At 41.8% G+C, this 16837-nt stretch overlaps 1 protein-coding gene across 4 annotated transcripts in view; it reads left to right on the top strand.

Moving 5' to 3' along the window:
• Window positions 1–16423, top strand: part of LOC101346563 (poly [ADP-ribose] polymerase 15) — a 31525-nt gene extending 15102 nt beyond the window's left edge. For 3 of the 4 annotated variants that reach the window (XM_023728804.1, XM_023728805.1, XM_004373721.2), the window contains 6 exons: window positions 1412–1474; window positions 3975–4142; window positions 8229–8435; window positions 12165–12298; window positions 13603–13777; window positions 14279–16423. In XM_023728804.1, the coding sequence (XP_023584572.1) occupies window positions 1412–1474; window positions 3975–4142; window positions 8229–8435; window positions 12165–12298; window positions 13603–13777; window positions 14279–14568 (1037 nt within the window). In that variant the 3' untranslated portion in view covers window positions 14569–16423. The remainder of the gene's footprint in view (window positions 1–1411; window positions 1475–3974; window positions 4143–8228; window positions 8436–12164; window positions 12299–13602; window positions 13778–14278) is intronic. The other variant, XM_023728806.1, reaches the window with a different exon arrangement.
• Window positions 16424–16837: the final 414 nt, after the last annotated feature.

The following is a 16837-nucleotide window of genomic DNA, read 5'->3' as shown; positions in this document are numbered from 1 at the left end:
TATACATTGGCCCGGGAATCAGAAAGACCTGGGTTTGAATCCCAGCTATACCTCTTATATTACGTGGTCTTGGACAAGTCACTTAACCTCTCTGAGTCTCAGTTTCTCTTCCTGTCAAACGCCTACCTCCCAGAGGAGGAGTAGATGGGGTGGAACCGATGTCAAGGGCATCATACTACGTTGGACCACAGTAGGAACTTAGTCAGTGTCAGCTGTCATTCCCTCTATAGCTCTGAACTATCAAAATTCCATACTTATAATTGAATAAGTTTTAAGTTCCTCTATTTTTATATCCTTTTGACGTATCTCAGTTGACACGTCTCATCTCATGTAACGATTCACTTTTCTACGTTACACTGACCCAAAAGCAAATCCCCTTTTCCTTAATTTTCAAAAACATGTTGGGCTGTCCCCACTGGTGAGACAATTTTGAGCCTCCCAACATGTGTGTGTTTATTTCGAACTTTTTCCCTGGGTGTTGCAAACAGTTTAGCACTCCACTACTTAGCCGAAAGGTTGGCGATTCAAACCCACCCAGAGGCGCCTCGAAAGACAGCCCTGGCGATGTGCTTTTGAAAACCCTATGGAGCCATTCTATTTTGCACATTTGGGGCTGCCGTGAGTCAGAACTGACTTGACAGAAACTAACGATGACACGTATACAACACATACACACACGCATGTAATTTTTATGATGATCAAGTCACTAACATTTATTCAATACTCGCAGTGTGCCAGGTTGTGTGCTAAGCACTTTTCATGCATTTTCTCCCTGTGAGGGAGGTACTACACCAGTCTGTGTGTGACAGATGATTAGTCACACAGTAGCTAATAAGTGGTGGACTCAGTACTCCAAGCCTGTCATCATGCAAAGGCCGTGATTGCAACCATTCAACCCAGCTGTCATTAGATGCGATTCTAGTTACATTGGAAGAGTTGTTGAACTGAAGTCAGCCAACTGTTCGTTAAATTGAAAGAAAACAATAAAATTAAACAACAAAATTACAGAACTTAAGTAAAATGCTCAATTTTATTATGGTTTTGGATCCATGCTTCTTGTTAGCAAAAAAAAAAAAAAAAAAAAAACAAACCAACGAACAATTTTTATTTTTCTATTTTTCATTTGTATTTATAAAATCATTAGAGTAGAATGCAAAAACTTCCAAATAACTGTAAAAATACCACTGTACAAACAGTAACCGTAAAGTTGCAGACACTGGACTTTGAGCAACTATGCAGTGCCATCAGGATGTGGATCAAATTGTTTACTCATTAGCCAGCAAATGAAGGTTGTTATAGAAAAGGTGGTCTAGTGGGGTTCAAAAGGGTGAGCTGAACAAAAGTCTAATGTACAAGAACCACTCATTGAATTCTAACCTGATGCTTGTTACCATCAACATTTCTTATTTAGGGGTGTCCAAAGCAATTTTAGAAGGCGCTGGGCCAGCGGTGGAAAATGAATGTGCTGTACGAGGTATGGATACATGTTACTTTTGGCTACAACCTATTGAAAACTAGAGGACCTATGGGGACTAGGACCTATGGGGACTAGGGGTGGCACCTTGGTGAGCAGCTCATGCAGTAAGTAATGAGCCCTTTGGAAGGCAGGTTCATTGAGTTGTTATTAGGTGCCCTCGAGCTGCCCCCAAGTCATCGTAGCCCCATGCACAACAGAACAGAAGGCTGCCTGGGATTGGTTGCTTTGATTTATAGGGTTTTCATTGGCTGATTTTTGGAAGTAGAATGTCAGGCCTTTCTTCCTAGTCAGGCCTTTTTTCCTAGTCCACCTTAGTCTGGAAGCTCCATTGAAACCTGTTCAGCATCATAGCAACGTGGAAGCCTCCAATTAGTTGAGACTTGACCCGTCTCCAGTATGGAAGGCGAGAATTCTACCACTGAACCTTCACTGCCCCCAGGTTCACTGGCAGAGCAGACATAAGATGGTGTGACTTGGTGGCTGTGGAAGAGGGGTCTTTTATCCCATCACCATCTGTTTCCTCCTTTCTAAGTATTAAAAAGAAGCTAACCCTGGCTCCTAATCCAGTCTCCACTATTTACTAAGTGAACCTGGACATGCCATCTAGCCTCTAAGAGTTTTGCTTCTCCCATCTGTAAGACGGTTCTAATAATAAGGAGTTTGGTAAGGGCTGTACCACTGGTTCTTGTGAGGATTAGAAAGGATAATGAATGTGAAAGTTTTATCAAGTGTAAAGTGTTGGGCAAATAACCTTTTACTTTCACAGCCTTGTTCTACTTCTCATAGCACATCTCCACGTAGCTGACTTCTAGTCCTTTTATGAATGAGTGTGAAGCCTGGCTGGGCAGTCTGTAGGGGTGATCATAAATATTTGTCATTCAAAACCAGGACTCATGCTTTGCAGAGTAGAGTAGGCAGTCAGCTCCCAGCATGCTTTGAAGGAGTCATGGTGCCCCACGTCTGACAATGTATTCCCCCGACTCGTCTGCTCCTCTGAAACCCCCACCTCAACAGCTCTCCTCTGAGTAAGGCCTTGTTTCTGGAGCGAATAAATTGCTAGAGGGAGAAAAGAGGAAGGTAATACTTGATCACCAACAAGAGGCCATTGAGCTCTGGTGGCGCAGTGGTTGAGAGCTCAGCTGCTATCCAGAAGGTGAGCAGTTCAAATCCACCAGCCACATCTTGGAAACCCTATGGGGCAGTTCTACTCTGTCCTAAAGGGTCACTATGTGTCTGAATCGACTTTACGGCACACAGCAGCAACAACAGCATCAACAACAGTATATGGGAAGAGCTGCACCTTGGAAGGCAGAGCAGAGAATGAAGCTGGGGTTGGGATAGTGGGAAAAGGCTAAGGAGGCTGCCTAGAAGGGGAAAGCAGGTGAGACATCCAAGGGGCAACAGGGAAAACTGGGTGCTCACAAAGAGGGCAGTGTGGGGAGGCAGGGATCCATTGTCCCCCTTGTCAATTTTGCTGAGGCCGTGCCTTACTGAGAACAGCGTGAACCAACAGGGCAGAGCCTTCCAGCTGCCCTGGAAATTCCACATGCCCAAGATCTCCCAGGGTCCTGAGAGGGATAGAAGCTTTCATCCTTTCAACCCCTGCATCAGAGAGTACTTAGCTTTTAACTCTTTGTAAAATTAATCTGTTGAATGAGCATAGATTGCTCTTCTGGCACAGTGGAGTGGTAGTTGAGGGACCAGGAGACTGACTGCCTGGGTTCACATCCTGGGCAATCTTGGGCTACTTACTTTACCTCTCTGTGCCTTGGTTTAATCAGTGATATGGATAAAACAGTACCTCCCTCATAGGCTTGTTTTGAGGATGAAGTAAACTATCGCAGGTAGAGTGCTTTTGAAAAGTGCCCAAGATACTCGACGTATTTATTGAGTTCAAGAATGTGATTGTATCCCAAAGTTCACCCTTTAGCCAAAGATTACACATGTCTATAAAACAAACATAGCTTAATCGTGTAAACGAGACCAAATTGGCAACACCTGCCAAAAGCAACGATGAGAAGGCAGGAAGGGACAGGAAAACAGGACGAATGGAAGCAGAGAAGCTGGGGTGGAGAAGGGGAGAGTGTGGACACATTGTGGGAATCACAACCAGTGTCACAAAACAAGTTATGTGTAAATTGTTGAATGAGAAACTAAATTGCTCAGTAAACTCTCACCTAAAGCGCAATAAAAAAAAAGTAAAAAAAAAAAAAAAACCAGAAACTTTTAAACAAAGAAATAAATGGACATGTACATGGACCCTAGTACCTTCGTGTGGAAACCAGCCTTTACCTAGGAAAAAAGAAAGAATGTGATTGTAAAGAAAACGAATCTCTCCCAGTTGAGGTGAATGAAAGCAGCAGGAGCGAGGGCAGCTGGGCTTAATCGGGAACCTTCTCTGCCTTTTCTGCTGTCGGCTATTTTCATTTCTCCATAATCAAAGTGTTGCTTCCAGTAACTAATGTGCTTTATTGTCTTTCTTTTTTTTTTTCTTCAGCTGCACAGGGTCACCAAGATTTTATAGTTACCCGAGGGGGACACTTAATGTGCAGGAGGATAATTCACGTTATTGGGGACAACAATGTGAGGAAAACGGTGTACGATGTTCTACAAGAGTGTAAAAAGAGGCAGTACGCTTCTGTTTGCCTTCCAGCCATTGGAACAGGTTTGTGTCTCTTACCAACCTAAAATTCTAAGTAATTCGGATTCTTTTAGTTTCAGTCTTAATGAAATTAATACCGAGGCAATTTGAAGGCAGCAATAGTGATGTAGCTTGGAGATCCTGAGGGCCTCATCTTTGGGGTCTAAGCCTCTTTCATCCATCTTTCTTCTTTATTATATGCTCCCTAAGTATTGTTTCCATGTTTGGTCTTTAGCTTCATGGTTTTCTCACTCTCCTTTTTTTTTTTTTTTTTAACCTTTGTGAGATTCATTTGCTTTCATTACATCAATGACTATTTCTATACCGATTCCCAAATCAGTGTTTTTATGCCTCTCTGGGATCTACTCTGTGAGCTTTTTCTGTTACCAGAAGCTTAATTACATCAGAATCCAAGCTCATCACCCTCCCTCGATAGATAGAAGGGAGTTCTTTAGTTTTCTAGCTTCCTCTTCTTGGTGGTGCCGTGAACCTTTGAGTTCCCCTGGCCTGTCTCCCTTGCTTTTTTGGGCCCCCAGATGCCCACAGATAGCAAGCCCTGCTAAATCTTCCAGAGTGTTCTTCAGTTTCAGCCTACTTTTTCATCTCAGAACCGTTAATACCTCTCGCACCTGGTTTACTGCAGCGTCTCCCGGTTATCTCCTAGTTTGTACATTCAGTAGACTGAAATGCTGTTACTGAGGCCCTGTGCAAGGCGCTGGGAATAAAATCGGGAGTGAGAAACATGCCTCACCCATAAGCGACAGACTTGGGTTCATCCTATTCACAGTTTCTAGGAACACTTTCCTTATCATCTGTGTCATATCATGCCATAACTTGCTCTTCTTAGTTGAGGATGATGCCGCTGACCCCTAATTAATTCACACTCATGTCAACTGTCATTTTCATGGGCATGTGGGAAGTTAGGGGTTGGGCAGTGGTCTGCAGCCACAGGTTAATGTTATCTAACAGGTTCTCTTAGAAATTAAACTCCTGGCCTTAGAGTCATTGTTACCATCTTAGCTCAACCCGGTTGACCTCATTCCGCTTTCCAGATTAAAACTGAATGTCTTCATCGGGCATTCCAGGCCCTCCCTGCCTTAACTCCAGGGCACCCATCCAATGTTTGCAGCACATTCTTCCCTGGTTTCGCTACTGCTCTCATTACCACCTGTCATTCATAATCTTCTTTGTCCCATTTTTGGCTCCTTTTGTTTATGTTATTCTCCTCATATGGGATCCTTTCCCACCACCATCTTGCCAATTACAGTTACTACTTTTTTCAAAAGCCAGATTAGAAATCAGCTTCTCCATTGTTCCCATTAGGCATTTACAATCCCTTGTGGATCTCTAGTTGGTTCATTCCTCTCACTTGGTATAAGCACTCTGCAGCTTAGCTCTGGGGAGACAGTGGATTAAGCCCTGTCTCCTCAGTGAGCTCCCAGTTTAGTAATATATGCAAGACCTGGTAACCAAGAATGACGCACAAAGTGGGGGCCACGTATGTAGGTATGATAATCAGCCACATCATGAGAAGGACTGCAACTGGGCAGGTAGAATGAGCTTGCCAAGGGACTGCATAGAAAGAAGGAGGCTGAAGTCAGAACAGAGAAAAGTGCCTACATTCAGATTGTGAGCAAAAAAGGAGGAAAAGTCAGCAAAAGAACAAAATGAATAATCATAGGCAGTGGAAGTGAAGGAGAGTGAGTGCAAAGTCCCAGAGGAGGAAGTGTGGCTGTCTATGAAATGCTCATCTCTTGCCTCCTCAGTAATGAATACCTTATGATATGCTCAAGAGAATGACCAGAGGTTTTAATCACCTCCTATTCCCTCCATTGGTGAGGGAGGGATTACTACCCTAGGGTTATGGGAGTGGCCAAACACATGACACCTGACTCTGGACAGATGCGATTAAAAGGAGTTTACTACTCACAGATACTCACAGCCTGGGGGAGGAGGACACTGCACACCACATAGGGCCTGCACTGAGGAACAGAGTGAACAAAGGCTGTGGGAGGCAGGCTTTGTAGTACCAAGAGGATGGGGTGCCCGCTGATTTCCACAGGAGGATATGATTGGCTTGTTTGAATAATTCCACAGGCTGACAGGGAACTGAAACCTGCTACTCAGGGATAAGTAGGAACTGTGCCTGGTCCGTGTGATAAGGAGGCTTCTTTGGCTTAGGGATCGCACCTGGAGGAGCAGATCTGAGAGAGGAATTTGCGGTTAGGCCATTTGAGGCCTAACACGCAATACTGCGTCTTAGTTTTAAGCCTTACACCACACTGAGTCTCCTGCACCCGTTATCTGCCCCATTTTGAGTGCAGAATCATTGCTCAGTTTGTTGAAGGACTGAATGAATAAAGCTGACTTCAGTGATGCCTACAGAGTTCTCCTTTACATTCTCCTTTTTCAATGCTTCAATAGACAACATTTGTGTGGTGAGTCATACTTTCAAAATGTTTCCCAGAGAGTATCTATTTTGAGCATCACCAATGCCCATGAAGTAGCTGGAACAGTTATATTTGCTCTAGTAGTAATAATACTAATTGCTAACCTTTATTGAGGTTACTCATGTAGTAATTGTTTACTGTGTGGTCCAAATGCTGTACATGTAAAAACTCATTCATCCTCACAGTAACCTTATATAGGGTGATCATCTTGTTCAGATTTGCCCAAGATTTTCCTGGTTTCAGCATTGAAGGTACTGCATCCCAGGCACCCCCTCAGTGCAGGGCAAACTGGCAGGGCTGGTCGGTCACCTGTGACATAGATCCTGTCAGTAAAGTGAGTTTACTCTGAAGTTAATGAAGTTTAAGCATTGAGACTTCACTTGCACAGACCTTTTTAAAGGCCCTGAGAGAGGTTTTATATCTTCACATGGTTATATGATCTAGTGAAACTTCAAAGGTCAGATATTTTAACCAGTGTCAGTTAAGACGACTGTTTCTTTCCACTCTGACTTCTCCTCATTAAGACTTCCCCTCACACTGGGTGATGGTGGAATTGAGACAAGAATTGTTGGGATCTGGCTAAGGGGAACTTACGTTGGGAATTCAATTTTCAGCTTTTTAAACTTCATCCTTTGTTGTGATTTCTTACTATAAATATTCATTTTTACACGTAACTTTATACCTCTCATTTTGTCTTTTTTTTCTGAGATGTATAAGGTTCAGGCTCTACAAAAACTGGACCTACCACTATTAGTTTCCCTAGTTTGCAGATGAGGAACTTGAGGTGTTAAAGCACAAGGGTATATAGATAGTAAACGACAGAACTAGGTTCAAAATCAGGTAGTCTGGTCCGAAAACCTGTACATTTTAAAGCATTACATGCTTTTTTTTTTTTTTTTAACCATTAAGCTCTTAATCACTGTAATATCAGCTACCACACTCTTATTTCTATTATCTGTTACCTTCTGTTATCACTTCAATTTTATAGCTGAGTATACTGAAGTTTCAAGGGATTCTGACTTATCCAAGATCACGCAGCTAATAAGTGGCAGAACCAGGACATAAATCTGGATCTTCCACATCCAAATCATGTGTTTTTTTCTCTGCACTGCCATTGTCCCCAAGAACACACACTAGGAGGACCCATGCAGCATCTCAGTAAGAGGATGTTAGAAAGTACTTAATGGATTGTGTGTTAGGTGATATGTGGCACGCTTAAGGAAGAGGGACTCTGCTGTGGACTGGGTACTTCAGGAAGTGCTTATGCTTTTATGATTGAATATTTAGAAGGTAAGAAGAATGGAGTGAGGCTAAAGTTGTGAGTGGTAATGAAGTCGCTCATATCAATCAGGATTATGAGGGTGTTTGGTTATTTTTCGGGTTTGTACAATGTCTATATTTTTGTCTGTGATCAGACCTGATTATGGGGTAGTCTTCATTCATCATGGCCACTAGGGGCTATGTTTGATGTTGTTCTGTGAAATTGTTTATGTTCAGCTGGAGAACACTGAGACCTAGCTGAGTGCCAGATCAGCTCCTGACTGTCAGGGGCCGCTTTCCTCTCTCACAGCACCAAGAACTGCATTTGCCAAATCTCATCACATTACCAACACCGGCTGAAACTTCTTTTTGTCACTTTTTAATGCTTTTTTTTTTCCAGGAAATGCCGGAAAAAACCCAGCCACGGTTGCTGATGACACAATTAATGGTGTTGGAGATTTCGTAGGGAAACATTCCACTGGATCATTAAAAATCGTTAAAGTTGTTATCCTTCTACCTCATCTGCTAAATGTATTCTATAACAGCATGAAAAAAAGAGAAAGCCTCATGTCACCTACCTTTCAGTTCACATTCTCCGGGACTGCAAGTAAGTTTTTCATTTAAATAATATCATGTGGTTCTCTTTGGCATCGCATAGACCATGTTTATATGTGAAGGCTCATTATACTTTTCTGTCATTTTCTGAACTTTGCAGACAACATCCCATATGTATGAGAAAAGTACAATAATTATGGAACACAATTTTCTGTGGAATGATTATTTTTCTGAGGGGCAAAATGATACCTGGGAGGCAGGAGCAGCAAATAAACAGGAAGGAAATAGAAGAGAGGAGAAGGCAGAAAGAAGAGATGAGGCTTTGAAACGTCTATCCAATGGTGTTACTGTTTACTTAGTGATTGCTGTTGACCTTCAGTCCTGGTGTCGCTATGAACTAGCTGACCAACACTGATTTATGGAGCAGCCATCTCTAGATAAATGAGCCTGAGATTAGAAGCAGATGCAAGAAGGGAGTGACCAGGGCTGTCTGGTTGTACTACACCACAAGCAGGCAGATTCCAGGTTGCTACTCTGTAAGGTGTGTGCTGACACGTTATGTGCAAGTACCTACACCCACCTCTTCCTCTAGCTTTCCTGTGTATTGTGGCCTCTGCACTGCTGTGAAAATAGCTAAAAATGCAGCCCATTCTTGGAACCACAGTTTTTACCCATAAAGCACTGTGACTTTTGCTAGTGGCTACGTAGGTATACGTGACCTCACTAAACTTGAACTGTCGTCTGCTGCACTGCTGCCAGTAGGAATTTCCATTCTCTCTACACATATCTCTTGTCAGCAGTTCTCCTCAATGTGTCACAACACACAGTTCACACACACAAAGTAAGTAGAAATGAGAATAACAGTTATAATAGTGAAGATTCTTGCAGTTGCAAGTAATGGAAAATCCATTTACATTAGCTTAAGCAAAACATGGAATTCATCGACTCTAATGGCGTAAAGGTCCAGGAGTATCTGGCTTTAGATGCAGTTTGATCTGGGGGCTCGTATGCGGTTGTCTAGACCCATCTAGGTTTTCCTTACCTTTCAGCCTCTTCTCAGTTGTGTTGTTTTTATTCTCAAGCTCCACACGGTGAACGATGGCTGCTAGCAGCTTCACGCCCATAGTTTTTCATGGTCAAGACTGATAGGAGAGGAAGTATCTAGAGGAGGTATATATACTGGCCCTCAGGAAATTGATGCCTGGGAACAGAAGTCTCACACAAGCCCTGAGATTCCTTCTGATTGGATCAGCTTAGTCATTGCAGCAGCCAGGAAACTAGAATAACACTGACTGGCCAGGCCAGAGTCACGTGTTCCACATGGGCGGCAAAGAGAATCACTATCTGCAGCACATGGACCAAGAGCCAGGGAAGGATTATTTTCCCCCAGAATTCAGGATACGTTTACTAGAAGAAGTGGAAAAGAACGCAGGAAAGGAGAAAATAATACACACCAAGTCTAGCATCTAGGAGCCCTGGCAGTGCAGTGGGTAAGGACTCAGCTGCTACCCGAAGGCTGGTGGTTTGAACCCACCAGCTGCTCCAGGGGAGAATGATGTGGCAGCCTGCTTGTGTAAAGATTACAAGCCTTGGAAACCTATGGGACAGTTCTCCTCTCTCCTGTGAAATCCACCTGAAGGCAGTGGGTTTGGTTTTTGGTTTATAAATAGGTGGGAGTTGAAGCCATTGAGTGTGAATGGAATTATTCATGGAGAGTATAAAGGGTGAGGAGAGCAAAGACTGAGGGCCGAGCCACGATTCCTGTGTTTTAATCCCATAGTTGGAGAAGAGGCTATGGCAGTGCAGAAGGAGAGGTAAGGGAGGCATTCCTTTATCCTGAACACCAGAAATGGGAAAGTGGCGGGTCACTTAACTTTTAAAAGGGATATATGGTGAAGGGCTCAAGAAAGTGCCTGGCACATGCCAAAAACTTAAGGAAAGGTAGCTACCATGTTATTTTCCATGAGGCTCGGGGCTGTTAAGTCTCTACACCAGCGTTCTGTTCCTTACTTTGATGTTGACCTTCCCTGTGACATTGGGTGAGTTTCAACCTCCTGGGACTTGGTTTTTTCATCTGTAAACTGTCTAGCCTGGGTCACTTTTTGAAAACAGGTAGAGCAGGTAGCAGATTTTGGTATGGCTTGAGGGTATCATTTAGAAGTCTTTCAAGAAAATACACTTGGCTTTAGCCTTTACTCCATTTTTAAATGCAAATACCTCTAGGATATAAAAAATATATATCACTCTTAACCAGTTTTTCAAATGTTGTTGTTAGGTGTCGTTAAGTTGGCTCTGACTCACAGCGACCCCATATATAACAGGACGAAACACTGCCTGGTCTTGCACCATCCTCACAACTATTCTGTATTTGAGCCCATTGTTTCAGCCACTATGTCAATCCATCTCATTCAGGGTCTTCCTCTTTTTTACTGACCCTCCACATAACCATATATTTATAAAGGACTTAGTTAGCATTCCCTAAAGTTCTTTCACATCCCTTGGTATATGTTATCCTTGTAACAATCCTGTGAGGTGGTAGATGGAGCAGATATTAAATAATTTCTCTTTAGAGAGGAGAAAATAAAGACATACTCAGAAGTAGTATTACTTGTTCAATGTCCCATGACTGGTAATGGAATGAGACTGATCAGGTCTTCTGACTTCAAGCCTGGTAGCTTTCTACTCTACAACTTCTTGTCATGGAAGGGGGATAGATGCAAGAGGAGTAACTTCACTTACTCACTTTGCAGTGTTGTCTCCTATAGTCAGAGGAAAGAAAGCAGCAGTTCCAAAAGGACCCCAAGACCTAGGACTAAAAATCATTAGGCCAGAAGCTCCTGAAGGGGATGCACAGTGGGAAAAGGAAAGAACATAATTTGAAGAAACGACATATCCTATTGGTGGGAAACTTCTCCAGAAGAACACTTTTAAGATGGAATTTGAAAAGAGCTTTCTGATTAGGGTGAGGTGCCTCACTGTGACACCAGAACGTAATTCCCTGGATGGACTTGTTAACAGGAGAGGAATACCCTAGGTCCCTCTCCCAGACCTGGTATACATTTCACTGAAAATGAGTAAATTACAGTGTTCTTTGCAAGGAAGAAATCCTTTGGTTTTTATCTGTGGTGGTGTGCCATCTTGTCGAATTTTCCTCATTGGTGCAATCTGTCCATATTTATACCAGTCATGTCATCATGGCAATTTGATGTCTAGCTTCAGTGTTTTAGAAGTTCCCGGAAATCATTGGAAGGAAAAGGAAGACTTTGGGCACCATCGCCTTATGTGGAAGCGTTCTCTGAGCATTCCTGCTATTTTCTGTATATGGCCATTTCTCTACTTACTGTCAAATGTGGGATACAGAACAATGGGCTCTAAGTATCTTTAGCAGGGCAGTCAGGCTTCAAGAGAAAATAATAAAGAACCACATCAAATAATACATAAAAGTGAACACATAGGTGAAGTGAAATTTATTTTCATGTTTATATACCAGTTTCTTATTGGATTTCTCGGGAAATTTTAATATCAAGATACAGTGAGTCTAAGTTTACTGAATATTTTAGCTAGACCATTAATTAAGATATTATGTGTCATATTGGCATCAGAACCATTCACTTCATCTGCGTGTACAAAATTGAGTATAATGAAAGGAGCTAACTCAGAACGTGTAGCCTTTTTTAAAGACCAGGAGTTGATGAATGGGAAACAAGAGCATAGGAAGTGCCCTTGTTTTTGGAGGTCCCTGGTCTGGGTATTGTGTTTTCACTAGATGCTGACTTTCCAGGTGATGTTCCTGAACACTGGAGTGACATGAATCAGCAGCAGCCCTGCTTGGTCCAGCTACAACCTAGACTATCAGAATATAAAACTGTAATGGGCAAGTTCAATCAGACTTGTCATTCCTACACAATTGAGAAGGTAAAGTTGTGTTTAAAAATTACTTTTTGAAAAATGTTGAAGGAACTAACATGAAAGACTTTTTTTTTTTAAACAACACTTTTCTACCTTATTATGTTTATTTTCATTGGAATTAGACTCACTCAAGCTCTGTAGACTTCAAATCACATGGTCATTAGCTGTAATGAAGGTGACTCCAAGGTTAAATGTATGTGTTATGACACTTTCAGTTTTAATTCACAAAACTGTCCAGTAAAACTGCTTAAAGAATATTAACTGGCTTTGCTGTCTACAGTGTCAGCTTCATCTTAAGGCTGGAGTTCCCTAGTGGTTATAGGATGGCTTCTGGCAACAGTGAGGGATTCTCTGCTTGCTCATTCACATCCAGCAGAAGAAAAACTGAGTTCTGTCCCACAATCATTGGACAAAAGTCCTGAGCGTTGTATTGAATGGACCACCTTAACCCACTTGCCTAGCTGGGAAGTGCCATGCGCTGATAGGCCTAGGTCCGGGCCATCTGATCCAGTCGCTTGTGATCCCATCATGAGATTACCCTGATGGCTTTAACTCAGTTAGCCACCCTTTGAAATCTTCTGTTCAGCTCTTTTACTTCATCATTTCTTCCATTCACTTTAGCTACTCTATGTTCAAGAGAAAGTTTCAGAATCTCTTCTGACATCCATTTTGATCTATTCTTTCTTTCCTGTCTTTTTAATGCCCTTTTGCTTTCTTCATATATGATGTCCTTGATGTCATCCCATAACTTGTCTGGTCTTCGGTCATTAGTGTTCATTGTGTCAAATCTATTCTTGAGATGGTCTCAAAATTCAGGTGGTATATACTCAAAGTTGTACTTTGGCTCTGGTGGACTTATTTTAATTTTCTTCAGCTTCAACTTGAACTATGATGCTAATAAATACCTTTAACCATATCCTTTTTCTAAAGACAGAGGCTAGCTACTCTGAATTTGCTGTCCATTTGCATTTGATCCTCTTCCTTGTTTTGTCTTCCTCCTCCTTCTTCATATTGCTTATTTTAAAATCTACAACAAAGACAATATACTGAACTCTAAGGTCATTTCCAGTGGATCCATGGTGGCACAACAGTTAAGCACTCAGCTAACCAAAAGGTTGGTGATTGAAACCACACAGTGGTTCCGTGGGAGAAAGACCTGGCAATCTGCTTCTGTAAAGATTACAGCCAAGATAACCCTATGAGGCAGTACCACTCTGTTATATAAGGTTGCTATGAGTCAGAAATCGACTTGATAGCACCTATCAACAACAAAGTCATTTCCAAAATATTTTGCCTTTTGTCATTTGCAGATTGAGCGGGTCCAGAATACATTGCTCTGGAAGAGCTACCAGTTAAAGAAAAGCCACATGGACGCCAAGAATGGCCATATAATTAACGAGAAACTCCTCTTCCACGGGACAGATGCAGGCTCAGTGCCACATATCAATCAGCACGGCTTTAATCGCAGTTACGCTGGGAAGAATGGTAAGGAAGAGAGCCATCTGACGGCTGAGAATGAGGTGAACGAGTAGTTCTAGTGTTGACTGTTTACTCCCAAGCACCACAGAATCCTAGATGGCAGCCATATGGTCATTGTCAGCACAGAGATCACAGTATCTCACCCTAAAAGAAGACTGGCAACCTTGTGAAGCCAGGTGGGGTGAATTTTAGAAATGAAGAAAAGTGGCTTCAGTGGGCAGGAATTTAATTTTTTTGGTTTTTATTTTGTCGGATTTGGGTATGATTCTACATATTAAACCAAAACCAAACTGATTTCCATCAAGTTGATTCCAACTCATAGTGATACTATAGGACAGAGTAGAACTGCCCCGTATAGCTTCTAAGGAGCGCCTGATGGATTCGAACTGCTGACGTTTTGGTTAGCAGCTGTAGCGCTTAACCACTATGCCACCAGAGTTTCCATTCTACATAGTATGTAATTTTTATCCGACATTCTTAGAAAGGCTTTTGTCTTTCTCTTTACAGCTGCAGCCTATGGAAAAGGAACCTATTTTGCTGTTGATGCCTGTTATTCTGCCAATGATGCATTCTCCAAACCAGACGAGAATGGCAGAAAGCATATGTATGTTGTGCGAGTTCTTACTGGCCTGTACGCACGTGGACATGCAGGATTACTTGCCCCTCCAGCAAAGAACCCGGAGAATCCTACAGAACTGTATGATTCTGTCACAGATGATAAACATCACCCACAGATATTTGTGGTGTTCTCTGATGACCACGCTTACCCTGAATATCTTATAACTTTCAGATGTTAAATATGATTTAGTCATATAGTTATAAGAACAACTTACAGATTCCTTGTCTTTGCTTCTGATTTGTTTATGCAGATAAAATTATCCCTTTTAAGTGCTGAAATACTGAAAACAGCCTTTTTAAAATGCTGTACTGCTGCAAGTTGTAGCATACCTGTCTTCTGAGAAAATTTATGGGTAGAAGCTGAGAAATGTCAGTGGCACAGTTATAGCTGCAACTGTCCACAGACCCAAGACTAACTGGAGAGGAAAGAGCACATTCCTTTTTCCTACGGGAAAAGTAATATGATGAATCATGTTAAAGCCAAGATGTGGCTGTTCTTATTGGAATATGCTAAGACATCAAACTGTGGCTTGCTAAACCATACTGTTAAGTAGATAGGCTGCTGTTGTGCATCTGGAACAGCTGGGGACTGTGCCGCTTTAAGAAACACTTATCAATAGCTCAGGTAGAATAACCAAATCAAAAAATACTACTTCAAATCTTTTGTGGAACAAATCAGGTAAGAGTGTACTGCATTGTTATCTAACGTTTCCAAACAAATTACTACTAAATTAGGAAGTCAATCCTCCACCATCTTTGTGGGTCAGGAGTTCAGGTGAAGATTAACTGGATTGTTCTTACTTGGGGTCTCTCATGAAGTTACCATCAAGATATCACCTAGGCTGCCGTCATCTGAAGGCTTGACTGGGACTGGAGGATCTCTTTCCAAGATGAATCACTCACACAGCTGGCAAGTTTTTGCTGGTTGGAGATAGGAGTCCTAGGTTCTTCTCAACATGAGCCTCTCCACAGGCTGTGAGAGTATCCTCGTGACATGGTGGCTGACTTACTCTAGAGCAAGCAGTTCAAGAGAAAGGCAGGGTGGAAACCACAGTGTCTTTTATGTCTTTGGTGAAGTCATACCCCATCATTTCCAAAATATCCTATTGGTTATACGAATCAGCCCACTCAGTGTTGGAGGAGCTAGACAAGGCTGTGGATACCAGCAGGCAAGGATCATTTGGGGCCATCTTGGAGGCTGCTTACCACACACATGAATGTGTGAATGAATGATTAATAGAATACTAACAGTGAAAATTATACTAGTGTCATCATCTCTTCTTCCCTCTCCTTCCAGATGCCTGTCCTCAGTGCAAGAATCCCACTGTTAACACTTCCAGCACTCAACATCATGAGCAAAATGATTCCATTATGCAACCACTCTAATTATTGGAAATCTCTTCTTTACACTTGAGTTGATATCTGTCACTCTCTGTCTGTTACCTGTTGATCACTGCCCTGACTTATGGAGGACACAGAACAAGTCCCATTTGTCTTACAGATGAAGACCCTGCAGATCCATCTGTTCCTCTACTATTTAAGAGTTATATACATTCTTAATATACACAGCAGCATATTTATCCTGAAGTCTCACTTTTGAAGGGCTTTTAAACATTTAAAAATGTTTACATTGTTATATATATATGAAGAATACAGGAAAGTATGAAGAAAATAACTTTCTCACCAAATTGCAACACCCATAATGCCAATACTAAGTAAACCACTGCCAACTTTCTCGTGTACTCTCTTCCAGTTCCTTCTCCGTCCATATTCAACAACTGAAGATCACCCCTTTATTAAGTCATTCATTATATGATATTTTGTCTGCCATTTTCATATAACATTACAGTATAAATATTTCCCTCATGTTATTAATTAATCAATAAACAGAATTGTAATGGCTGATTTATTCTAATATACATATGTATATGGAGTTTTTAAAAAATGTGATCATCTTGTTGTTTAATCTGATTTTTTGTTTTTCAGTATATCTGTAACATTTTCCCCATGTCATGAAATAGATATCGTTTTTAATGGTTGCGTAGTATTTCATTGTGTGTTTATACATACATGTCTTGTCCTTCTAGGATGCCTGTGCTTCTAGCTAAATACATGATTGGAACATGAGATACAAAGACTACAGCATACCTTCCACAAGACATCACTCCCTGAGGTTTCTGAGGGAAAGATAATCCTAGAGAACAAAGCAAAGTTAAATAATGCTCAGTTACAACCTGGGCTTTGGCTCGCAACCCCAGTGTAGAATTCTAGTGAGCAAGGTTGGAAGGAAGGATTCTGTTTACTTAGGGTAGGTAGGCTCTTACTTGTGGTATCAACTGCTGACTTGCCATCTCTACAGATATTGTTACACAAGGAGTCCTTGATGTATTTCTTTGTGTCCTTCACTAGTAAGACTCGTTGTGAGTGCAAAACACCCATTTTATTAAA

Source organism: Trichechus manatus, unplaced genomic scaffold, assembly GCF_000243295.1.
Source record: "Trichechus manatus latirostris isolate Lorelei unplaced genomic scaffold, TriManLat1.0 scaffold00026, whole genome shotgun sequence".
Taxonomy (NCBI): Eukaryota; Metazoa; Chordata; class Mammalia; order Sirenia; family Trichechidae; genus Trichechus; species Trichechus manatus.
Note: the sequence above shows the minus strand (reverse complement) of the source record. Positions and strands in the feature narration are given on the sequence as shown.